This window comes from Sabethes cyaneus, chromosome 1, assembly GCF_943734655.1.
Source record: "Sabethes cyaneus chromosome 1, idSabCyanKW18_F2, whole genome shotgun sequence".
NCBI lineage: Eukaryota > Metazoa > Arthropoda > Insecta > Diptera > Culicidae > Sabethes > Sabethes cyaneus.
Genome location: NC_071353.1, coordinates 110,308,825 through 110,334,763, shown reverse-complemented (window position 1 = coordinate 110,334,763; position 25,939 = coordinate 110,308,825). Strand labels below are relative to the sequence as shown.

General features: G+C 39.6%; 1 protein-coding gene across 1 annotated transcript; it reads right to left on the bottom strand.

Moving 5' to 3' along the window:
• Positions 1-9,182: 9,182 nt before the first annotated feature.
• Positions 9,183-25,315, bottom strand: LOC128746095 (xaa-Pro aminopeptidase ApepP-like). The gene is made up of 5 exons (XM_053843145.1): positions 25,236-25,315; positions 11,110-11,245; positions 10,633-11,041; positions 10,476-10,571; positions 9,183-10,408 (listed from the first exon to the last, which is right to left on the bottom strand). The coding sequence occupies exons 1-5, from the start codon at positions 25,313-25,315 to the stop codon at positions 9,183-9,185; spliced, it is 1,947 nt and encodes a 648-aa protein (XP_053699120.1).
• Positions 25,316-25,939: the final 624 nt, after the last annotated feature.

The following is a 25,939-nucleotide window of genomic DNA, read 5'->3' as shown; positions in this document are numbered from 1 at the left end:
GCGTCACCCCAGGGGTTGGCGTCTACTTCTCGGCACAGCTCCTTGAAGCAGTTGCGTTTACATTGTTTTATCTCCCGTTTCAATGCAGCCCTGGCCACTCTAAACGCCGCGCTACGTTCTTCCCGATGTGCTTCAGTTCTGGCTCTTTGGATGCGTCTTCTGGCTCTGAGACAACTAGCACGATGGTTGCTAATTGCTGCATTCCACCAATAAGCCGGTCGCCGCTCTTTTCTCGGTTCCTGTTTTCTGGACATGGTAGCATCACATGCCCTGACCAATATATCTCTCAACTCGTTCTCATTCAGGATCGATCTTCCACTGTCCACCCGGAGTACCTCGACGAAAAGATCCCTGTCAAAGGCTGTCGTCTTCCACTTCCTCGTAGCTCGTAGCTTCTGGCTCTCTGTCTTATCGCCGGATTTTGCCGGCCGATACTAAATTTAATCGCCTGGTGATCGCCATGGGTATAGCCTTCGCAGACCCTCCAATTTATGTTCGGCATCAGGGATGGACTGCCAAAAGTGACATCAATGATGGATTCGCGGCCGTCTTTACGAAAGGTGCTAACGGTACCTTCGTTGAACAGTGCAATTTCCATCTTAGCCAGGGCTTCTAACAGACTGTATCCTCTGGCGTTGGTGCATCTGCTCCCCCACTCCACAGCCCAAGCGTTAAAGTCTCCCGCAACGATGATCGGCCTTCGCCCGATGAGCTTTTCGGTCAGCGCGTCCAGCATCTGCTGGAACTGCTCCATGGGCCATCTTGGTGCGTAACAGCTGCATACGTAGATCCCGTTGATTTTGACAATCACGAAACCTTCATACGAACTGGAAACCACCTCCTCAATGGGAAACTGCCCATTACGTGTATTGCAGCCATTGCTGCTTTATCAGCTGCCCAGTTACCGTTACAGGGAGGAATTCGGTACGGCTCTGCAATTATCACGACGTCGCACAACGACTCCGTTGTCGACTGCCACAACAGTTGTTGTGCTATGTCGCAATGATTGAGATTAATCTGGGTCACCTTCATCACTGCTGACCCGCATTCACCTTTTTATACGTTGGGCTTTGGAAGCCTCCCGTCGTGTGGTCATTTCTCTCTGAATTATTGCAGAGCATACACCTCGGTGGCTTTGCGCAGTCGCTTGCAAAATGGCCATTCTCGCCGCATTTCCGACACGATCTGGATCTATCCGGACCTTCACAGTTACGCGCCTGATGGTCGAAGCCCCAGCACCTGAAACAACGTTCCATTTCCTTGGTCACTCGAGGGATGGCTTTCAGAACACACACTGACCACCCAACTTTAATTTTACCCTTCACCACTAGTTTGGGCGCTGCTACCGCTGAGAGACGAATCGTCGCCGTCTGCGTCCCACCATATGCCTTTCTGAGCCGGATTACCATCAGTACGTCGCCCAATTCGCACTGTACCTTCAACGCATTCCTTAGCTCCTGTTCTGTCGTGATCTCGTAAGCCCCTGCACTCAATCACGGTTTCTTGGGAAAGCGCTTTCACGTTTGCTTCGTCTCCAAGTGCTTTGGCAACAAGATCCTTGAAAGCCGCGCTCTTAACCGATGGATCCTTTTTCAGTTTAAAAAGCATCTCTCCCTTTTGAGTTCGCCTGGTTCTTACCACTTTCTCTCCAAGTTCCTTCAACTCCGGGGCTTCTCTGACTTTTCGGAGGATCGCTGCGTACGAAACGTTGGCGTTCGCTTCGACAAGCAACACATCACCCTTAATCCTCTCCTGCCGAGGCCTGGGCTTCTTCTGCTCGCCATTCTGCACTTCATTTTGTTTCTGCTTCTCCTTCTTGCTTGCGACGGTACGCCATCCACTACATTCGCTTTGGTCCGGATTGTCTTCCTTTTCGTTCGTAGCTTTCTTTTGCTCCTCTTCTTCACCAGGCGTTTCCCTCTTCCTTTTGTCAGTGCGAGAATTCACTACTGGAGGTCTTTTAGGCGTCTCTGATGCTTCAGCCGTTCTCTTCGCGGCTTGGCTAAGTGCGTTTTCAGCAGCCAAAGCTCTAGCCTCGAGTTTCATATGCTCGCACTCAACTGTAGTCATAGCAGATTTAATGCTCGCCACCAACTGCTTGATCTGCGTGTGGACGTTATGCCTCTCCTTAACGAACTCGTAGAGCTCGTCGATTTTCGCTCTGATTTCAATCATCCCGTCTCGAGGGGCGAAACCTCCAGGCTTTGGCATGAGCATCTGAATCAGCGTCATGTGCCCGCCTTTCTGCTCTGCTGGAGGCACCGCACACTACTGCTTCTACTCATCAGTGTATCCTTGTTCGGCACTGGTGATCGTTGTAGCCTTCCACTTCTCGCAAACACGTTCGTCTCCTCCTGTGGCGTACAGCCGTTGCTGTTTTTGTTTTGAGGTGTACTCATACTCTTGGGTCCCTCCTTCGTGCCGCTATCTCCTTCTTCATTGTGTTGGTTGGTTGAATTAATCATTTCTGTTGGGTCCCAACTCTAGGCCGCTATCTCCGCTCGTATTTGTGTAGTCGCCTTTACGATCCCATGGTGAGCTATGCAAGCAGGGAGGCCATGGGTAGGGACACTCCCCCCTATCCTTCATGGGGATAGGGATGTCAGCATCCGATCAGCGTTAGTCAGGAATCTATCATCTGAGCCTACACCACTGCACTTAGACGTGAGTGACGAACTTTGAACGTACCTAGAGACCAGCCACGGTTTTAGTGGGACGGATGGCAGCAGCTGGTGTGTGTGTGTGTGTGTGTGTGTGTGTGTGTGTGTGTGTGTGTGTGTGTGTGTGTGTGTGTGTGTGTGTGTGTGTGTGTGTGTGTGTGTGTGTGTGTGTGTGTGTGTGTGTGTGTGTGTGTGTGTGTGTGTGTGTGTGTGTGTGTGTGTGTGTGTGTGTGTGTGTGTATGTGTGTGTGTATGTGTGTGTGTATGTGTGTGTGTATGTGTGTGTATGTGTGTGTGTATGTGTGAGTGTATGTGTGTGTATGTGTGTGTGTATGTGTGTGTGTATGTGTGTGTGTATGTGTGTGTGTATGTGTGTGTGTATGTGTGTGTGTATGTGTGTGTGTATGTGTGTGTGTATGTGTGTGTGTATGTGTGTGTGTATGTGTGTGTGTGTATGTGTGTGTATGTGTGTATGTGACGCTTGACTTCAGTCGTCTGTTTCTCGGAGATGGCTGAACCGATTCGTTTGCTATTACGCTTATTTGAAAGATGTTATCACCTTGTAGATCACTATTGAATTGTTTTGCGGTCCGACATTTTGTTTAAAAGATATAAGCAAAAATGTAAAAATTACGCAACATGATTTTCTCCGGAACCGCTCAACCGATTTCAATAATTTTAGTATCAAATGAAGGCTCTTGCTACTGCAAATTTTTTGGGAGAGTTTTATCGAACAATCAAGCGGTTCAAAAGTTATGCTTAAAAATGTGCTTTTTCAAGCTGTCAATTAGTCGAACGTTTCTCAGATATAGCCAAACCGATTTATGCGCTATTAGTCTCATTTGGTAGGTAATATAGCCTCATAGATCACTATTGATTTGTTTTTTGATTGGATGTTTAAGTTGAAAGTTATGAGCAGTCGTTTACAGCATATTAAAATTTACAATTATTTATAACCATTTTAACCAGATAATTAACCAGATTTCAATTACTTTAGTATCAAACGCTTAACGCTGTGAACATATCTGTTAAATCTTATTAGAATTGGCCTTACCAGTCATAAGTTATGTGAAAAACATTGATGAAATTATTTAAGGCAACCGGACCAACTGCGCATTCCTAAATGCTATTTGCAAACAAGTTCGTGGATGCCAGCGAAACCGTCCTAGCTGCTGTAGTTTTCTTCCACTTAGAAATCGATCGTGATATCGAGGTGGCATTAGTCGGGGCGAAGAACAAGGTTGCGCTGTTTTAGACGCTCTCGATTCCTCGACTTGAACTGAAGGCGGCGGCTCTAGGTATCCGCTTGATAAACACCGTTCAGAAGTATCACACGTACACGATCAATCAGCGCTACTGTTGGAGCGATGCAAGCACGATACTTGTGTGGATACTTTCAACCGATCATCGCCGCTACCACAAGTTCGTTGCCGTTCAGATTGGCGAAATTTTGTCATCTACACAGCAGTCAGAGTGGAGATGAGTCAACGTTGCAGATTAGGCAACCAAATGGAACAACAAGCCGCACGTAACCGCAAATGGTCCTTGGTTTCTATGACCGGTCTTCCTCTACGAGTCTGAAGAACGGTGGCCTAAGCAGTGCGCGGTTGCACCGTCTAAAGAAGAACTTCGCTTATTCATCTCTACGCTGAATGCGACTAACGTGATATTTTCAAGAGTTGTTCGGTGGATCAGAATGTACCGTGTAGCTACGTATGTTCTTCGCGGCCTCGACAACTTTCACCGGCGTAGAGCTAAGAACAATTTGAAACTGGATCACCTCACAAGCGACGAACTCCGTTGGGCCGAAGAAGCGTTACTGAAGACCGCTCAAAATGAGTGTATCGCCGATGAAATCGCTATCCTCGTCGCAACTCAAGAGCCGCCGAGCAATCGACATGCTACTGTCTCTTGTCGGTCCACAAATCTAGCACCATTAAATATCCGTTCCTGCATAATATGGGTCGAGGCCAAATCGGTGCGCAGTCAAGGCCGAGTCGGTACCACTCCGTACGCAATGCACGGACCGAAGTAAAGTTTTCCATGATCTTACTCAATCGTCATCTTATTACTTAGCTACTTGTTGACTGATATCATCGCTGTTTACATGACGCCAAACGCGAAATCATCGCGGCAGCGCTTCAAAATCTCAACACTACGACGACTGCTGGAGAAAGCGGAATGCTTCTGTACCAGTGGATCAGGAGGCCTTAACACCCAATCACTTCCTGCTGGGTAATTCTTCTGGAACGGAGTTCCTACAACCGAATAACTGGACCTACGCTCTATATTTCGGAGTAGCTGGAAGCTAACCAGGTACATTGCCGACGATTTCTGGTACAGATGGCTCAAAGAATACCTACCCATAACCACGCGGAGACGCAAGTGGTTCTATGATTTGAAGGAGCTGACGGAAGGCAACTTGGTACTTGTGGTTGACGGAGCCGCGTGGAACCAGTGGATACCAGGACGGATCGAACAAGTGTTTCCTGTACAAGACGGCAGGTGCTAGTTCGGACATCTTCAGGAATCCAGGGTAGGCTGCCAGTCAAGATCGCTGTTTTGGATGTCGAGGAGAAAGGCAAACCTGATTACGGTGTGCCAGGAAAATTAGACTCTCACCAAGCTTTACGGGTTGTAACGACAAGACCTTTCGGTGCGGTTATGCTCCTAACGTGGTGACTAGTTTTCTGCACAGGCTAATTGTAATAATTTGGCTTTCAGAACAGCTGCCGAAAGAGTCGAAGAATGGAGTTATCTGCCCGATTTACAAGAAAGGTGACAAGCCGGACTGTGTGATCCCTGTCTCAATGTCGCCTACAAAGTGCTCCGCCAAATCATCTTCCGCTGAGTCTCAGAGATTGCGAACCGAATTGTAGGAAGTTATTAGGTCGGTTTTGTTAAAAGACGGCCAAACCTCTATCTTGCGGCAGATTCTCCAAAACGCCGTAGGCACAAAACCGCTACGTACAATCGGTTAACCGACTACAATGCTGCGTGATACTGACCGCAAGGATTATGAAACTCAAGAAAACTTATTCAAACAACGTAAATACTGTTTGTCTAGATGTTGAATTCACTGGTTTAAAATGCACAGAAACAATGCATTTATTTTAGATACCTATTTGTTTTTATTAAAAAATCAGAGGGGCTGTGTACAAGACACGACCACATATATAGGTGACGCAGGACTACGTAAGTCTCTTTGTAGTGATAGTAGCATGTATTCATGCTTGTAATCATTCGATTCTTCATGTATACATGCTATATGCGACATATATACATGCTACATGCAATCCTACATGATTGTATCTAACATTTGTCAAAGTAGTAACATTGCATACGTTCAATTCTCAAAAGATTGTGCATTTGAAAACAATTTAACAAAATCAAGAACACAAACTATCGCTTTCCTGCTAGCTTACAGAAATTACAGATTGTTTTTATTACCCATGGTTCCCCACGTTGAAGGGATTTTACCAATTCAGCATATCTTTTCACTACATTTCTAATGGAACAGCAAGCATGCGTATTCAAACAGTCATATTATAACCGAACACTACACTGCCGTCATATGCAAAAGTGACGTAAACGCCAATTGGTCAAAAACGGTTTTATTTTGCCAAATGGTGCTTTACGCAATGCTTTTGCTTCTGCTGTTGAGAACTCGATGCATTTTCATCGAAAACTATATAAAAAATTGAAAAAACAAAGTGACGTAACCGCCATTTCGCTGCAAAAGTGACGTTATAGTGTTAACTGCGGTATAAACCACTTTGTTACACATTAATTCAATTGAATATGTCACATCAGATGTTTTTAGTGAAAAAATGGCTCAATTCACCTAAAAGTGCATTCGTGATTTTCTCATATTTAAAAAACAAGATTTAGATAACTCAATATGTACCCAGGTTAATCCACATCTGAAACAATCCGCAATGCGATGGCCAATGCATGGTTTGCCAATAAGTAAGTTAAAACAACAAATTTGATACCCTGCCTAACAGGGTTCCAGATCGGAAATTAGTCATTCCCCTCGGGCAATAAGCAAAACGTCTAAAACTATTGCAAAACGGTGAATTGATTATCCCGCAAACACAGGATTGTGAAAAATGGTATGTGCTTAAAAAATTATTGAACATTAAAATAAGCCCTTTATATTTGACATAAATTATATATGATCAATCTCCATGGAAGTAAGTTTTAGAGTTGCTTTTTAAAAAAAGCTTCAATATGGTAGATGTCCTCGGCAACCTTTTGAATAATATTATTAATGTGAGATACACAGAACATTCGCATATGAGTGGTTTTGGGGGTTCAGAATTCAGATGCATCCTAGCAATAAGTCGTCAGAAAAAGTATGTATTTTAATGTAACGAATAACTCGTTAGAACATTTGAAAGCACAAAAAAAACATCTGCAAAGTTATTGGTATACAATGATTTTAGAGGATTTTTTCTGAGTCGTTATATGTTACAAAAGAGTTGAGGTATTCATCAAAGCTGCTTATTTTAATGTGTTCCAAATTATTTATGAAGATGTCATATTTTTGTATCGATTTACAGGAAACAAATTTTTTATCACCCTAATAAGTGGATATATGATCACCATGATGAATTAAAAAGGTGGACCATATTTTTTGAAATAACTTCTCCAAAGACACCATCCATGTTAAATGCCGCATTTGCATGCTGTCCCTGCCGTTTTGTTCGCCGACGTCACTTTTGCAGCGAAACGTAAAAATTGAATTTGTATTTATACACAAAAGTGACGTTAGCGCTTGGATTTCATGTAATCTACAAAACAATTAATGAAACACCAATGGTTAGTTAAAATACATCAAAATAAGCAATTTGTACAGAAACAAATTCCGAAATTGGGCTTTACTTAGAAATTGCCTCGAATTTTCGTTTTTTGCTTGTACTGAAAAATGTGCAAAATGGATTAACGTCACTTTTGCATATGACGGCAGTACAGCTGTAGCACATTTTTCCAACACAGATATCAAATTCGCCGAGGTTTGATCGTCACGCAGTAAAGAATTTGCGATCTGTTGGGACAACGAGCTTGTGTCATTTTTTCTGGCACACTTCCCTAACACAGACATCAAATTGGACTAGGTTTAAACGCGTTCGTAAGAAATCTGTTGGCACGAGGAGGTTTGTCACTCTCTCTGGCGTACTTCCCAAGCAAGGACATCAAAATGGTCTAGGTTGAACCGCGGTGTTAAGAAATCATTGTTGTAATGAGGAAACTTTGTCACTTATTTTGGTTTACTTCCCAAGCACAGATTGGTATAGGTTTAGATCATCGTAAAGAATCTTCCAACCAATCACGTAGCGAGAATTCTGGTAAAACATAAGTTCATTATTTTCAATTTTTCAATAGTTCAACATCAAGAATCCATACTTTTCTTCATTTGGGTCAATTCTTAGAAGATTTTCCGCTCAAAACCTTTCATTTTTCGTGACGCTCGCATTTTTCGATTTTTTTGGAATGACACCCTATCTCAAAACTTGCCGTAAGATGTAGTCCTACGTCAAAACATCAACACCTAACCTCAATAGTTCAACTTATTTACGATATGAATAATATTCATTGTACCTATACAAGTCGATACGCAGGACTACACAGGTTTTACGAGTATCATACCAAATATTCATATTCATTTTTGATTTTCAAAATTTAAAAGTTATTTGAAATGAAATCAGAGAATTATTAAGTAAAGTTTCGAATATTTCACATTAGCATTACAATAATCCCACCAAATTTTTAACTTTTATTGTATTTTCGAATTGAAATATAATTTACTTTGAATGTGAAATTTGAAATTCTTTTTCATCGAATCCTAAAATTAAACAAACAGAACTGCTTACAATTGTTAGTCTGCATATCAATATAGCTATCTTATATTCCTCGAATTTTCTTCGCAGACCCGTTGCCACCTTATCGTCGCGCTTGAAAGCAAAACACGACGGAGAACATCTCTTCCCATTAACATAAAAAAAACTCCTTCAGAACCGTGACCCAATTTCTAGCGACGCGTGCGACAGCGAGGGAATCAGCAATAATACCAGGATTCAAACAAACCACCACTCCAATCCAAGTAAGCTTCAACCCAACAACCCTCTATTGATGGCCGTCGTCGTCGCCAGCATACTCTAGCGTCGGTTCGGTAGTGAAAATACGCCGGAAATTAACCTGCCCTTGGTGCCGCCAGACACTGGGTAAAGAAACCCCCTCAAGCCACGACCACACCGCTTTCCGCCAGCTGTTCGCCAACCAGTTTACATCACGCCCGCCCATTTATTATCCAATTTTGGTGGCACCTCATCAAATCAGGTCTCAACAAAAGCATCGTCTCGCGAACCGGGGTGAAAAGTCTGCGAAAAAGATTAGTCGCAGCGGATCCATCCTAAGGAATAAAAAAAAACAGCGTAGATTGGTTTCTTTTTGTGCAAAATTCGAAATGAAAAGAAGCTAATCAAATTAGTCTACACCCACTCGAGCTTTTATTTACATCTACATCCTTTTGATTGCCTGCGTTTGCTTAGCCAGCCAAATGTACGCATCATTAGCCTCCTGTTCCAGCAGCAGAGGCCCAACCTCCTTCATCACTCGTTCGTGATACTTATTCACTAACTCGATTTCATGGTCGCTCATCAATGTGGTATCCATTAGTTTGGTTTGCAGCGGAACCACTGTATTGCTGTAGAAAGTAAGCGCCCCTCGACCGCCGAAATCGTGGGCAACATCAGCCGGCACCACCTGAACAATGTCCTCCAATCGAATTCCGAACTGATTCGCTTCGTAGTAACCGGGTTCGTTGGAAGAAAACATATTTTCCAGGAGTCCAACGTTGCCCGGCGAAGATGTGCTGGACACCAGAGAGGGTGGGTATTCGTGAACACCCAGGAATGATCCGATGCCATGACCAGTGCCATGACCGTAGTCCAAACCAACATCCCAAAGGGCTCGCCGAGCCATTGCATCAAAAAATGTTCCCGATGTTTTCGGCGGAAATACTGCCGAACCGAGACTGAGAAATCCCTTGAGGACACGAGTAAAAGCCTCCTTCTGGAAAGCCGTGGGCTCTCCCATGTGCACCGACCGAGTCACGTCGGTAGTTCCATCCCAATACTGACCACCAGAGTCGATGAGGTAGATATTGTCCCGTGTTATGAGAGTGTCCGTCTCTTCCGTAGGACTATAGTGCACTATGGCTGCATTTGTGCCGAAGGCACTGATTGCCGTAAAGCTCAGTCCTACAAAGTTTTCTTGTACGCTACGAAATTCGCGCAGTTTCATCGCTCCAGATAGCTCGGTAATGTTTTCAGAATCGACATTCTCTTCCAGCCAGTGGAGGTAACGAACAACGGCAGCGCCATCGCGAATGTGCGCTTTTCGCATTCCTTCGGCTTCGATGGCGTTCTTTACGGCACGTTTCGTTGCCACAATGCTGTACTGCTGAATTCTCTGATCGGCAGGAATTAGAGCATAAAAAGCCTGATTGCATGCAGTGGCAATAATGATTTTATTGTGCTCTTGTACTTGCTCTTTGATTCCAGCTAAAACGTCGTCGTACTCCCGAACCGTCACGCTGATGCCTTCCGTCTGAAAGTGATCACGAATAGTATCGATGATCCTATCTGGGTTTGTGAACAGTGTAATCTGACTGCCGGACACGATCACATAGGCAAAAAATACCGGAGTATTCCGAATATCCGATCCGCGTAGATTTAATAGCCCTGATGTTGAAAACATTCATTAGATTGGTGAGCTCTGATTTGCTATTTAGAAAAAAATCGTACATACAAGCGATTTCATCCAAACTGTTGATTACGATTGCCGAAGCCTTGTTCTTTTCCAGCTCTTCTCGAAGGTCAGTAATTTTCTCCGATGCTCGTTTACCTGAAAATAAAAAATAGAATAATAACTCTTTACTCGCTTACTGAATTCCAGAAAAGCTTACCAGAAAACTTAATATCCAAAGGTATCAACGGTTCGCTAGTTTGCTCCGGTCGATTGTTCCACACACTGTCCACTAGGTTCCGTTCCAGTGTTACCAGCCGAAAGCCTCCGGAGCTCAGCACCCTCGACAGACGATCGAATTCGGTTGACGTTATCAGAAACGGATCCACTCCGACTTGAGACCCCGAAGGCAGATGCTGCTGCAACCAGTCGTCCCGACTGGGAACCTCCGACAGTCCTTCCCTCATCAACGTCCAATAGTCCGCATCCAGCTGTCCTTCCGCCTGCAGATGGTAGCGTGAATCGGTCCACAGTGCAGCTTCCGTTAGGGTGATGATGGCCGTCCCGGCAGAGCCGGTGAAGTTAGTAACGTACTGCAACCGTCGATCGTGCGCCGAGATGTATTCACTCTGTGAAAAAATAATTCAGATGATTAGTATAGCGGATCATCAAAAGATTTTGGGATAGAAATATCTACACTGTGAGCATCCACCGAGGGCACTATGTAAGCTGCAATGGCATTATCCTCCATCAAACTGCGTATATCCGAAAGGATTTGCTGCATAGATTTGGGTGTTTCATCGTACATAGATTCATCATCGCCATTCAAAGCTCTGTAAAGTGTGTAACAATGAATCGATAATTATGTTCGAAATATGTCCGGTCTGTCATTTCAAATTAATTAACGTTCTAGCAACAATGAACATTGTCTTTCTGAGTGCACTCATCAAATCATGGCACGTCTGTCATATTTCATATCGGACAACTAACGGCGCTAATCTTCAATTTATGATGTTGTACTACTTCAAGATAGACCGTGTTGAGTTAATTGGCTATATATACTAGAATGGCGTGCAACCGCTTATCAGGTGCACCCACATTAATTTGCAACGGCATTATTACTACGTACGAAACGAACCTAAAATATGCCATCAATTGTCTTTATCTACAGTTTCAGTCGATTTTAAGACAGGGGCAATAAAATTTGTAAAAAGCGGTCATTTCAGGGAAAGCCAGAGAAGTGTCTGCTATTTTTAAAAGCAGCTACTAAATATTTGCTCAATGCTTACGTTCAATTACAATAAGTGTTTTTATAACAGCTGGATTCAGCAAAGTACCTGAACTTGAAATTAAAGCTTAAAATACTCCAAGCACTCTAACATCTGATTGAAGGTTTGCTATCGCCACTGGTGCTCTAAGTTAAACACTTTTGAAACGGGGGTTCCCAAATCTAATTAGTGTATATGAATGCATTTTTGTATGTATATGAAAGTTAAAAGTCAGCTTTACGTACAGATATACAAGCTAATAAGTCGTATTTAATGCGCAAAATTGGGATATCCGACTTTTTTGGAGGCGATATACGTGATGAAAAAAAATTATACGCATTTCATCTTATAAGTATCTATATACGACAAAATCAATATGCAAATCTTAATCCGACTTGCGATGTTTAATGCTTTTGCTATGAATATACGCATAAATGTCCTATGTCACGTAGCGTTGGAGAAAATAATTTATGAGCCCCGAAGTGGAAATTAAGAATAAAAGTTTTTATGTTATTCATGCAGTTGATATTTCATGTTTGGAACCGATAGAGCCACCTTCTTTAAGGAGCATTCACATATTACGTAACGCTCTTAGGCGAGCGGGAGTTGTGTACCAACGCATTACACGTCGTAAATCTACTATAAATAATTGCTTCACAAAGGGGAGCGGGGGAGTAAAAATTCATCGATCTCATGTTTCCGAAATATATGAATGTTAATGACGTTACGAGTTATCGTAACTAGACACATCATATTGCAGAACGATTTCTCTCAGTGAGGATATTTTCTTTTTGGCCTCTTCTATGGCCATTTTCAGTATAACCCGAAAAAACTGGCATATTTCCGACTTACTGAAAGCATCTTACATTCTTCAGCTGTGTTTTTAGTATCGCTTGATGCAAAATTAAATGATAACTTGCCTCGTGAAGTTAACGGAACACAGCTTTTTATATCTACCCGCTGTTGCAAGTTACCCCCTTTAAGTACTTGTTTTACGAATAATGTGGTAACAAGCAGGATAAACAAAACTAGTTATCATAAATCAATTATTTTGTTTCCTTTTTATTTAGGCCATTACAAATATTTTATAAAGTTTTTGTCCTTCCGGTGTTCGACCACTGAAGGGGGGGGGGGGGGCGAAAAAAAACAAAGTAATTTTTTTAATAGAGCAAAAAAAACATGGATTTTAAGAATTTTTATTTAAGGTTTAAACGTGAAAACCGAATCTATTCTTGCTTATAATATATACGTTATTATTTTCTATGCAAAAATATACGAAAAAAGACAAAAATGAAGGAAAATTTTTTTGGACGATTTTCGGAAATTCCATTGCTCGAATTTCCATTTCTGGTTCATGCTAGAAGCCTTAATTCAACTCGGAGACTCATTTTTCAAGTTTTTCAGACTGTAGAGCCCACAGACAATTGATTATATAAAAAGAAATTTGACTCATATCCAACAAATTATTTTTTTGCCCCCCGATTTTTCAAGCCAATTTCCAAGGGGGGGGGGGGGGTTATAAAAACTTTAAATATGATTTGCAATGGCCTTACTTTGCTATAAAAAATGTATGTTAGGCTTCTCTTATTTGAAGTGCTTGTGGGCGAAACAAACATTTTACAGACGAAAAAATGTCAATGAATTTGACACCATGTTGTAAGATTTTTTAAAAATCACCAAAACAGCAGAAAGTTAAAATAACAGAATCTAGGCTTCTTTGATCTGTTATCAACAAGATTCGGTGACTGATATAGATTGAAGTTTGAAGTAACAATTCAAAAAATAAAATAAATTAGACCGATATTGTGTTGTTGCATGTTACCCCGCTGTAGCAAGTTACCCCGTTTGACGGTACGCAAAAATTTCTGTTTTATTTGTATGAGAGTCCTTATCCCCCTACCACAGACTAACAGACGTAACACTGAAGCCTCATTCCATCGCCAATAAAAACGATCATTTCAAATGTTCACTTAAGCCAAGACTCAAACAACAGTCGCTGCGCGGGAACGCCGCTCGCTTGCGCTAGCGCTGTTGTCAGATAATATACAACTAAATTTATAGCATTGCTAAATTTATAGCGAGCTGCTCTGCGTAGCGCGAAACGGCACCAGGTGATGCTAGTGTTTCTCCAAGTTTTAGGGGTATCATTAAAACGATGTTTTGTTAGAAAATTTGTTCGAAGTGTTGCGTCTGTTAGTCTGTGCCCCTACCACAGGGCTGAGGGGTCTCAAACCATCATTAAAAAAATTCTGCCTCCAAAACCCCCCATATGCCAAATTTGGTTCCATTTGCTTGATTACTTCTCGAGTTATGAGGAAATTTGTATTTCATTTGTATAGGAGCTCCCCCTCCTTAAGAGGGGAGAGGTTTCAATTCACCATAGAAAAAATTCTTCTCTCCAAAAACACCCACATGCCAAATTTTGTTCCATTTGATTGATTAGTTCTCGAGTTATGAGGAAATTTGTATTTCATTTGTATTGTATGGGGGCTCCTCCTTAAAAGGTAAGGGGTCTCAATTCATCATAGAAAAAATTTATGCCTCCAAAAACACCCACATGCCAAATATGGTTTCATTTGAATAATTAGTTTTCGAGTTATGAGGAAATTTGTATTTCTTTTGTATAGGAGCCGCCCCTCCTAAAGTGGGGAGAGGTTTCAATTCACCATAGAAAAAATTCTTGTCTCCAAAAACACCCACATGTAAAATTCTCACGCCGATCGGTTCAGTAGTTTTCGATTCTATAAGGAACATCCCAGCAGACAGACAGAAATCCATTTTTATAGGTATAGAACTGACATTTTTCATCTGATACTTTCACACGGTTTACCTCTTTTCTGTTCAGTTGTTTTTCTTTCCCATTTCCGTTCTTCTTTTCTGTGCCGATTTTTCGGTTTTTGCTCTCACTTTGTTGGTTTTCCTCTTTCATTTTCGTTTTGCCTTTCTACTATATAAATATATAGTATAAATTCACTAGTATTTTTCGGCCATGAACGGCCAAAAATCCCAATCATTCGATATATATATATATATAGTATAAAGGTATAGAAATCACTTGGAAAACCGGCAATGGAAAGAAGGTCCTGCGGGCCGAATGTTACATACCATTCGACTCAGTTTCGAAAACTGAGCATTTTCTGTGTGTGTGTATGTATGTGTGTGTGTGTGTGTGTGTGTGTGTGTGTGTGTGTGTGTGTGTGTGTGTGTGTGTGTGTGTGTGTGTGTGTGTGTGTGTGTGTGTGTGTGTGTGTGTGTGTGTGTGTGTGTGTGTGTGTATGTGTGTGTGTGTGTGTGTATGTGACGCTTTTAATCTCACTCACTTTTCTCGGAGATGGCTGGACCGATTTTAATGTTCTTAGTGTCAAATGAAAGGTCTAGGTGTCCCATTGGTCGCTATTGAATTTCATACTGATCGGACTTTTAGTTCAAAAGTTATGTATAAAAATACGAAAAATATGGGACTTCATTATCTCATAGGTCTCTTAACCGATTTGAACAAAATTGATTGCATATGAAAGTGGAGCCTTGCAAACCCTTAACTTCCAAATTTCATGACGATTGGACTTGTAGTTTGAAAGTTACATAAAGAAATGTGAAAAAATAGTATTTAAAACATATTTATGTAACATATAAGCATTAATTTAATGAAAAACATCACACATTTTATGATTATTTGAAAATTACTGCTGAGATCTATCAAACGAAACCGAGTTATTTAAAATCGAACGCTTCATTCAAAAGTTATTCAAACTTTAACCCTTAAGCACCGTATATTAAACCGTTAAAACGTGTGAAATCAAAACATGTCAATCAAATGTTGATTGTATTCAATGTATGAGATGTGTGTGATGTATGTGTGTATGTATGTATGTATGTATGTATGTATGTATGTATGTATGTATGTATGTATGTATGTATGTATGTATGTATGTATGTATGTATGTATGTATGTATGTATGTATGTATGTATGCATGTATGTATGTATGTATGTATGTATGTATGTATGTATGTATGTATGTATGTATGTATGTATGTATGTATGTATGTATGTATGTATGTATGTATGTATGCATGTATGTATGTATGTATGTATGTATGTATGTATGTATGTATGTGTGTATGTATGTATGTATGTGATGACAATTTGCAATTTTAAAATTTGCAATGAAATTCAAGAAAAGTGAGAAACATGTCAATTGTCTGAAGTTTTTGAAGCCTCTTAGTGGAATACGAACTCTGAAATTAAAGAAAGGAAAAATTTTTTCCGACTAAATTCCACTATTTAATATTTATTCGCGACAGATACGTATACGCTTTGAAATAAGACACTGATGAAGCCTGCACGTCGTAGGGGATCTACGTATCTGTTGCAAATAAATATTAAATAGTGGGATTCAATCGAAAAGTTTTTCTTTTCTTTGAATTCAGATTTCAATTGTCATTTTCTTCACTTACTGTTACTCACAATTGTACAAGAAAAGCAAAAAGCGAAGAAAAGCAGTTTATTTAAGCATGTAGGTATAGTGGTGTATAGAATCAAAATTACTAGTGAGTTGATTTTTCCAAATAAATTTGTACAAATTCCAAACAAATTCTGCGCATCAATAGATGCTCTTTTCAATCAATAGTATTTCCCATTCCCAGAGCTTAGAAATGTTATATGAAAAATAGGAAGTAAACGTTGCACGATAGAATTTTTGTAAGATTTGTTTTCGTTAGTGATATTTTAAAGGACATAAGACATCTGTCCTTTAAAATATCACTAACGAAAACAAATCTTACAAAAATTCTATCGTCATGTATCATGTTTTAATAAATAAATCAAAAAAAGACAAGCACTGGGAATCATATCGATCGTATTTCCCATTCTCAAGCATGTTTATGGCGCAGCTTTGGCACTATTTTTCGACCTCATCTTGTTTTCCTAACCCTCTAACATTGTAAAAACGATGCGATCAAGCTAATGACTATCTTTTCATGAAAGTACATTCAAAAGAAGCTTAAGTTTTGATTTTCATGCAAAAATAATTATCTGAAGGAGCGCTAGCTAAGAAATAGTTCCATTTCTCGTTTTCATATCTAATGCTCTATTCAGTAATTTTTTTCTAATTCAGATATATTGCAAAATTGAAGCCAAGCAAACCAATAGTAAAATTTTGAGATTAATCATTTTGTTGTAGATATCCTTTTTCTTCAAAAGCGAAATATAATAATAATTTTTCTGAACTCTTGTTTTTCAAAGATGCTAACTTTTGAATGCATGGTATTAATATCAAAATATCAAAAAATCTGCTATGAACAAATACTTCATATTGTCAATTCAAAACAAGTTTCGTATGTGGCTCTGAAGCCCGAAAGTTAAGGCCATCTGTAGACCCGTTAGAGGGTTAATTTCTAATTTTCTATACATATTCATTCAAGTCTGTAAAAATTATCTTTTGTGTATACATTATTTTTCTATAAATATTATAAAACTAAATAAGGTGTTCATCAAGTAACATAAATGACGCTTACATATTTACGCACCCAAGGAAAGAAAATATAATTATTCTACACAATACGTTGTGAATTTTACTGGCAAATAAGGATTTTGAGGAATAAGGAACGGATATTTAAAAATATAGTCTAATATAACATCGATACATCTACAATTAAGTTCCTGAGAAATTTTATAAAGATTATTGTGGCAGTAGAAAGGCTAGGTCACGCCGCTAGGTGGATTAATTCGGGTTTTTCTATTTTTATATCCCTTGTATCTTGTTTCTTTGTTATGATTTTCTACGTTTCCCGACCCATTTCTTCTTATTTTCAATTCTGCTTTTTTTCAATTCCTGAGTCTCTATCTCGTTTTTAGTCAATTTCTGTACCATTTCGACTTTTTGCCTTTCTACTATATAAATATATAGTATAAAGGTATAGAAATCACTCGGAAAACCGGAAATGGAAAAAAAGTCCTGCGGGCCGAATGTAATATACCATTCAACTCAGTTTCGAAAACTGAGCATTTTCTGTTTGTGTGTATGTATGTGTGTGTGTGTATGTGTGTGTGTATGTGTGTTTGTGTGTGTGTGTGTGTGTGTGTGTGTGTGTGTGTGTGTGTGTGTGTGTGTGTGTGTGTGTGTGTGTGTGTGTGTGTGTGTGTGTGTGTGTGTGTGTGTGTGTGTGTGTGTGTGTGTGTGTGTGTGTGTGTGTGTGTGTGTGTGTGTGTGTGTGTGTGTGTGTGTGTGTGTGTGTGTGTGTGTGTGTGTGTAACGCTTTCAAACTCACTCACTTTTCTCGGAGATGGCTGGACCGATTTTAATGTTCTTAGTGTCAAATGAACGGTCTAGGTGTCCCATAGGTCGCTATTGAATTTCATACTGATCGGACTTTTGTATAAATTGTTTAAATTGTTTGTCGCGACAGATACGTATACGCTTTGAAATAAGACACTGATGAAGCCTGCACGTCGTAGGCGAACTACGTATCTGTTGCAAATAAATATTAAATAGTGGAATTTAGTCGGTAAAAGTTTTTTCTTTTCTTAAATTTCAGAGTTCGTATTCCACTAAGAGGCTTCAAAAACTTTAAATAATTGACATGTTTCTCACTTTCCTTGAATTTCAATGCAAATTTAAAAATTGCAAATTGTTCACATACATACACACTAACATACATACATATACACTAACATACATACATATACACTAACATACATACATACACACATACATACATACATACACACATACATACATACATACATACATACATACATACATACATACATACATACATACATACATACATACATACATACATACATACATACATACATACATACATACATACATACATACATACATACATACATACATACATACATACATACATACATACATACATACATTAAATAGTGGGATTCATTTTTTTCTTTTCTTTGATTTCAGATTACAATTGTCATTTTCTTCACTTGCTGCTACTCACACTCACAATTGTACAGCAAAAGCAAAAAGCGAAAAAAAGCAGTTAATTTAAGCATATAGGTATAGTGGTGTATACGATTAAAAATACTAGTGAGTTGATTTTTCCAAATAAACTTATATAAATTTCAAACAACTTTTGCGCATCAATAGATGCTCTTTCCAATCAATAGACACTAGAGCTTAGAAATTTTATATGAAAAATAAGAGGAAAACTAATTTTGTACGATTTCTTTTCGGTAGTGACATTTTAAAAGACAGAAATCTTATGTCATGTACCACATTTTAATAAATAAATTGAATTGACAAGCACTGGAAATCATATCAATCATATTTCCCATTCTCAAGCATGTTTATGGCGCAGCTTTCGCACTATTCGACCTCATCTTGTTTTCCTAATCCTCTAACGGGAAACATTGTAAAAACGATGCGATCAAGCTAATGACTATCTTTTCATGAAAGTACATTCAAAAGAAGCTTAAGTTTTGATTTTCATGCAAAAATAATTATCTGAAGGAGTGCCAGCTAAGCAACCGTTCCATTTCTCTTTTTCATATCTAATGCTCTATTCAGTTATTTTTTCTAATTCAGATAAATTGCAAAATTGAAGCCAAGCAATCAATCATTTTGTTGTAGGTATCCTTTTTCTTCAAAAACGAAATATAATAATAATTTTTCTGAACTCTTGTTTTTCAAAGATGCTAACTTTTGAACGCATGGTATTAATATCAAAATATCTGCTATGAACACATATTTCATATTGTCAATTCAAAACAAGTTTCATATGTGGCTCTGAAGCCCGAAAGTTAAGGCCGTTGACCCGTTAGAGGGTTAATTTCTAATTTTCTATATGTATTCATTCAAGTCCGCAAAAATTATTTTTTGTGTTTACATTATGTTTCTATAAATCGCGTAAATATTATAAAACTAAATAACGTGTTCATCAAGTAACATAAGTGACGCTTACAAGTATTTCTGCACCCAAGGAAAGAAAATATAATTATTGTACGCAATAGGTTGTGAATTTTAATGGCAAATAAAGTTTTTGAGGAATACGGAACGGATATTTAAAAATAAAGTGAAGTTAATTATAGATGTTCCTGACAAATTAAATAATGATTATTGTGGCAGTAGAAAGGCTAGATCACGCCACTAGGTGGATTAATTCGGGTTTTTCTTTTATTTTTGGACCCGGTTTCGCCTTTTTTCGCGAAAGCTTTCTCGTTTTCATCTGTCCCGTTTTATTTCTTATCATGTTCTGCTTTTCCTCCTTCTTCTGTCTGCTCTGTTTTTTGTTATTCTCCTTTATTCTGTTTTTTGTCTCGTTTTCTTCTTTTCTGTCAGGTGCTTCCTGTTTTCTTGTTCCGATTTTCTTTATTTCCTATTACATTTCTTCGTTTTTCAAGTCTTATTTTTTCTCATGTATTTCATTCGCTTTTTTGTTTTTTCTCCCCCTTTTCCCCGTATTTCATCTTTTCTCTTTTTACTTTCTTACTCTCTCTTTTTGTTTTCAAGTTTCATCTGTTTTACGACTGTCAAATTTTTCAAAAATATCCAAATTTTACTTTTTTTGTAAAACCAAAACTAGATCAAATTCTACGCATAATGTTGAACAAATTATATCATATAAACTTTTTTTTAGGCTCAGTCGTTCTCAAGTTACGCCATTACAAATATCTTATGAGGTTTTCCTCCTTCCGATGTGGGACCACTGAAGGGGAGGGGGAGAAAAATAAACAAAGAGGTTTCTTTAATCAAAGAATACATCGTTTTAGGGGTTACATACAGTGTAAATTCTAGAAAAATCGACGTCTAACAACGTTTCCGTTTCGGAAAAAAGGCAATTTCTAAGATTACAAAGATCATGAGTTATCCCAAGCAACTATGTTAGTTTTATTATACTCTTATGGCAGCTTTAATGACCAATTTTGGTCTTAAATGCCAGCATAAGAGTGTAACAAAAACCCAAATTGTTACTTGGGATGGCAACTACAACAATTTCCACCTAAATTAGCGCCGCCGGTTAGGCAAGGGTGCTATTACTCAAACAACATTCCCTAAGAAAATAATATCTTAGATTGCACGGATTATGAACTATCTATACATATAAAAAAGGATTTCTGTCTGTCTGTCTATCTGTCTGTCTGTCTGTCTGTCCCTATGTTCCTTATAGAATCGAAAACTACTGAACCAATCGGCATGAAAATTTGCATGTAGAGGTTTTTGGGGCCAGGAAAGGTTTTAGTGATGGTTAGTGACCCCTCCCCCCACTAAGAGGGGGGGGGGGGGCTCCCATACAATTGAAACACAAATTTCTGCATAACTCGAGTACTAATCAAGCAAATAGAACAAAATTTGGCATGTGGCTGTTTTTGGTGACAAGAATTTATTTTATGGTAAATTGAGACCCCTCCCCTCTTTATAAGGGGAATTATAACTCCTCTCTCCTTTAAGAGGGGGGGGGGCTTCCATACAAATTTCCTCATAACTCGAGAACTAATCAAGCAAACTGAACCAAATTTGGCATGTGAAGGTTTTCGAGGGCAATAAAACATTCTATGGTGAATTAGGACCCCTCCCCACTTTAGGAGGGGGGGCTCCTATACAAACGGAATACAAATTTCCTCTTAACTCGAGAACTAATCAAGCAAATAGAACCAAATTTGGCATGTGGAGGTTTTTGGAGGCAAAAATATTTTCTATGGCGAATTAGGACCCCTCCCCACTTTAAGATGGGGGGCTTCTACACAAATGAAATACAAATTTCCTCATAATTCGAGAACTAATCAAGCAAATGGAACCATGTGGGTGTTTGGACCCCTCTCCTCTTTAGAAAGCGAGTTATGACTCATCTCTGCTTTAAGAGGGTGACCTTCCATACAAATGAAATACAAATTTCCTCATAATTCGAAAACTAATCAAGCAAATGGAACCAAATTTGGCATATGGGTGTTTTTGGGGGCAACCATTTTTTCCATGATGAATTAGGACTTCTTACCTTTTTAGGATGGGGGGGGGGCTGCCATACAAACGAAATACAACTTTCCTCTTATCTCGAGAACTAATCAAGCAAATGGAACCAAATTTGGCACGTGGGAGTTTTAGAAGGCAGAAATTTTTTCTATGGTGAATTACGACCCCTTTGTCTTTTAAGAGGGGGGATCCCATACAAATGACATACAAATTTCCTTATAATTTGAGTACTAATCAAGCAAATGGAACCAAATTTGGCATGTGGGAGTTTTAGATGACAGGATTTTTTCTGTGGTGTATTACGACCCCTTCTCCTTTTAAGAGGAGGGGGGGGGGGCTCCCATACCAATGAAATACAAATTTCCTTATAATTTGAGTACTAATCAAGCCAATGGAACCAAATTTAGCATGTGGGAGTTTTAGATGGTAGGATTTTTTCTGTGGTGTATTACGACCCCTTCCCCTTTTAAAAGGCGGGGGGGGAGGGCTCCCATACCAATGAAATACAAATTTCCTTATAATTTAAGTACTAATCAAGCCAATGGAACCAAATTTAGCATGTAGGAGATTTTTGAGTCTTGAATTTATTTTATGATAGTTAGGGACCTCTCACCCCTGTGGTGGGGGGACATGGACTCTCATACAAATAAAACAGAAATTTTTGCGAAACTCGAAAATCTAATCGAACTCGAGAAATTCGAGACTCTTCCATAAAACATTAGTCCATAACAAGACCACAAAAGCTACCTATAGTAACACTAGATCATTCAAGACGAGACGGCCGCGAGTGCTGCCGGCGACCCGCCGTCGGAAGCGCAGCCCACTGTGTGGAGGCAACTCTCCGCAGAAATCACTACTGTCTAGGTTTATTTATTTTCCTAGGTCTACCTGGGTTTCCTGGAACGAGCGACAGCGAGTAAGGAGATGATCACGAAATGGTACATTCCACAAAAAAGTTTTCCGTGAAATGGTACATTCCGCTTAAGGTTTTTCGCAAAATGATATTCGGCGTAATGTAGTACAATCATGGCGAATATTACTATCCGCTTTCGGGCTATACAATGAGGGGACAGGGGAGTTGTTTTCTACTTTACTGTGAGGAAAAATTGCAAATTTGTATATTAAACTACCCATTCCAGGTAACTAATAAGCCTTAACGTAAGCAGCAAATCAGCGTATCTGGCATTTTATACTGCACGTTATTGTATGTTAGCTTTTTGACTGCATAGGTGTTGTAAATTGGCATCCAAAATTGTATTCAAATTCTTCGTGTCGGTAATTAGCTGTAAATTAGCATTGTCAGCACTATAAGAAGGTTATCAGTAAAGTAGCTGTATATTTTGCCAAAATAGCATTTAAGTAGCATTTGAGGCGACTTAAATGCTTATTGGCCTATATTTGAATAGCATTGGTGATGCTTATTGGTTACCTGGGATGCTTTCATAGTTACGTAACTACCAAAATGAATCATCTAAGGTTGAACTCCTCAGAAACTTGCGAAGCTCGAGATTGTGACAAAGATCATCCGTGATTCATGATTTATGTACAACATAGGTTAATTTGTGGCAATACGAAGTTTGTCGGGTCAGCTAGTAGCAAATAAAACGAGGCCGCATATACACTAGCGCCGTACATTGAGAATATTCTGAACTATTTTCAGTGCCATCTCCGAGATGACAGCCATTTGAACAAGCTTCCCGAAGACTGCAATTTGCTAAATAGTCAGTAGCGTAAGATACAGCCTATACAAAAATATTACGTATGCACTAGCGCCACGTAGCGAGAAAATCCTGAACAACTACTGCCTGCCCGCTAACCTACCTTTCAATGAAGATGATGGTAATATGATTCCAAGATATGCACTTGCACCCTTTTTACTCCAAGTAGTAATTCCTTATAATCGCTTGGAATGAAAGGGATACAAGTGCATAACTTAGAAGGAAAGGGGTGTAAGTGCAAAAAACATTTTCAAAAACGTCTCATAAAATGTCCTCAACAGAAATTAATAAAGTGAAGTTAACACAACCATAGCCATTAGTTTTGTATTATATAACCAGATGAATTTTCTAGATGATGTTAACTTTGGATCCGATTTTCTCGAAATTTACTTTTTGTCACTTACACCCCTTTCCTTCTGACCCACTCAATTAACAACATTGCACATTGAAAATCCACGTGTTAGTTCGGTTGGTAACGCCGTGTTTATTTTTCTCAGTGGCACAATTCGGAGCACAACGGGTTTAAACGCCCCCCTACCCCTTAGTTCCGCAAAACATCAAACTCCAAGTTCAATTAGCTCACAAACATTGATTATTAAACCAAGATAGTGTGCATGCCATAAACAATCACACTTTGGTAATTTATCGCGGCAAAAGTTTTAAAAACTTAACTAATTCTAAAAAATATTTAGTTCTATTATGTTCGATCAATAAAAGTGAGCTGAGATCTATTTAAATGCTTTTTTCATTAAAGAATTCTAAGCAGTCAAATTTCCTTGCAACAAAGAATGTCAACTAAGCGTTTCCGTCATTCATAAAAATCAATGAAAATAACTCACGCAACACATTGTCACTATTTTGCAGCCGGGAAAACTTGCATGACCAGCAGAAATTTTTGCACAATGACATTTGTCGTGCCGTCTTACACAAATACGGGCGCGCTAATTTCATAAACATTGTGATTTTTGTTCCGGATGAAGTAAAATTGTAAATGTAGGTAAAATGCAAATGTAAAAAGCCATCAACTGTACGATAAATTTGAACTGTACGATAAATTTAAGAAATAAAGTCAGTTTAGTAATTTCAAAACAATGGTTATAGTAATCGTTTTTTAGTGAAATTAAAGTGCACGGATCAAAAGGAGTGTGTGTTTGAGTCAAAGCATAAGAACTTTTGGATTGTACGTTAAATCCATCCAAGAAATGATGAAAACTGAAGTGGATTTCCTTACGGGACGGGAAATAGCAATAAACCCTGCCGATTAACCTCATTTTCAAACTCCTATAGTCGTACTTACTCCGGCCTTAACGAGTCAACCTACATTTTCATCAGTGCTAACAAACTTATTTTGTTTCCACACCCATCTAAGTTTATCTGTCTTTACCCAGTAAAACTTATCCGGACGGCATCGGACAGACACAAAATTGACAGACAATTTGTACCGAGGGTAACAACTAGAAAACAACGGTGAATTTGCAAAGAGTGTCAACAACAGCATAATCTATTGTCGTCTCAATTCAAACAAGATACTATGTTCTCCCCACTAGGTAGTGACCTAATTTGTCTGTAGTATTTTATCCGCGAATGCAAATAAACCTGTGCAATAACTTCCTAGAATCGCGGATGCAGCTGGTCAGTAAAGAACCTTGGCTGGCTGTCTTGCTTCTTTCTGATTGCGGCCAATTTACATCGGCGCAATTGAATTGATTTATTCGTTTTCTGCATTCAGCTCACGTTCGCAGCAATCCACCGTAACCTGCGCCGTTCACAGTACCAAGGGCATACATCTAATTCACCGATTATTCCATTTCTTCGTTTATAAGACTAATTTACCAACGACTCGATTGTTGCGGAACCGTACGGAACCTGTCCGGTGCCAGTGCCAGCTGTAACGATCGTACCTGCCAACTGCCAGTCCACAGCCGACCAGAATGATGAGCAGAGCCGACGCCCCGATGATGTACTTTTTGGAGCTCTTCATGCCTCCACCGGTGGGCGGTCAAATCTGCACCACGCCGAAGGTCACCTGCTTTCCGCCGTTTTGCAACTGCTGCTCGATCGGAATTTCGGTACTCATCCACACGGATTCGTTTCCTCACTGAGAATTGATTCTAACACAAACCGTATGATAGCAGGCAAGACGCACAAATCTTTCCCAACAATGAAGACACGTGACTGTCGTTCGGCTGACGATCCTTGCTTCCTTCTTTTTCAACGACTATGACGACAGAAGGGAAACTACGCAATAAATACTAGTAAACTCTCTCTCTTTTTTGCGTTCGACACCGGCTTTGTAAATGTAACCCAAAAGGCACGTCCGAATCGCGTGCGAAAACCGACAGATGACCATCCAACCGACCGTCCGCAGCTCCGAAATGTAACTGAAGTGTGGGCAAAGAAACCGTGCGCTCTTGTGGTGGTTTGAGAGGTTATATATCAGCTGCCTATCGACGACGCCATCCAAGCAATAGTCCAGCTTGATTGCTGCTGCTGCTAGTGCTGCTGGCTACTTACGAAAGAGGGAGCACCGCAAAACTGAGCAGCTACCAAACGGATTCCAGATTCTAGAAGTTACCACACCCCCAGCGAATTAATTCGTGGAAAT

Bases quoted from the DNA above. Each gene is read 5' to 3' on its own strand.
- LOC128746095 (XM_053843145.1), bottom strand. From the start codon at position 25,315: ATGAAGAGCTCCAAAAAGTACATCATCGGGGCGTCGGCTCTGCTCATC. The intron at 11,246-25,235 runs GTACGATCGTTA...CACACTTTACAG, and splicing joins TGTGGACTGGCAGTTGGCAG to AGCTTTGAATGGCGATGATG. The intron at 10,409-10,475 runs GTATGTACGATT...TTTCAACATCAG, and splicing joins CAGTTTGGATGAAATCGCTT to GGCTATTAAATCTACGCGGA.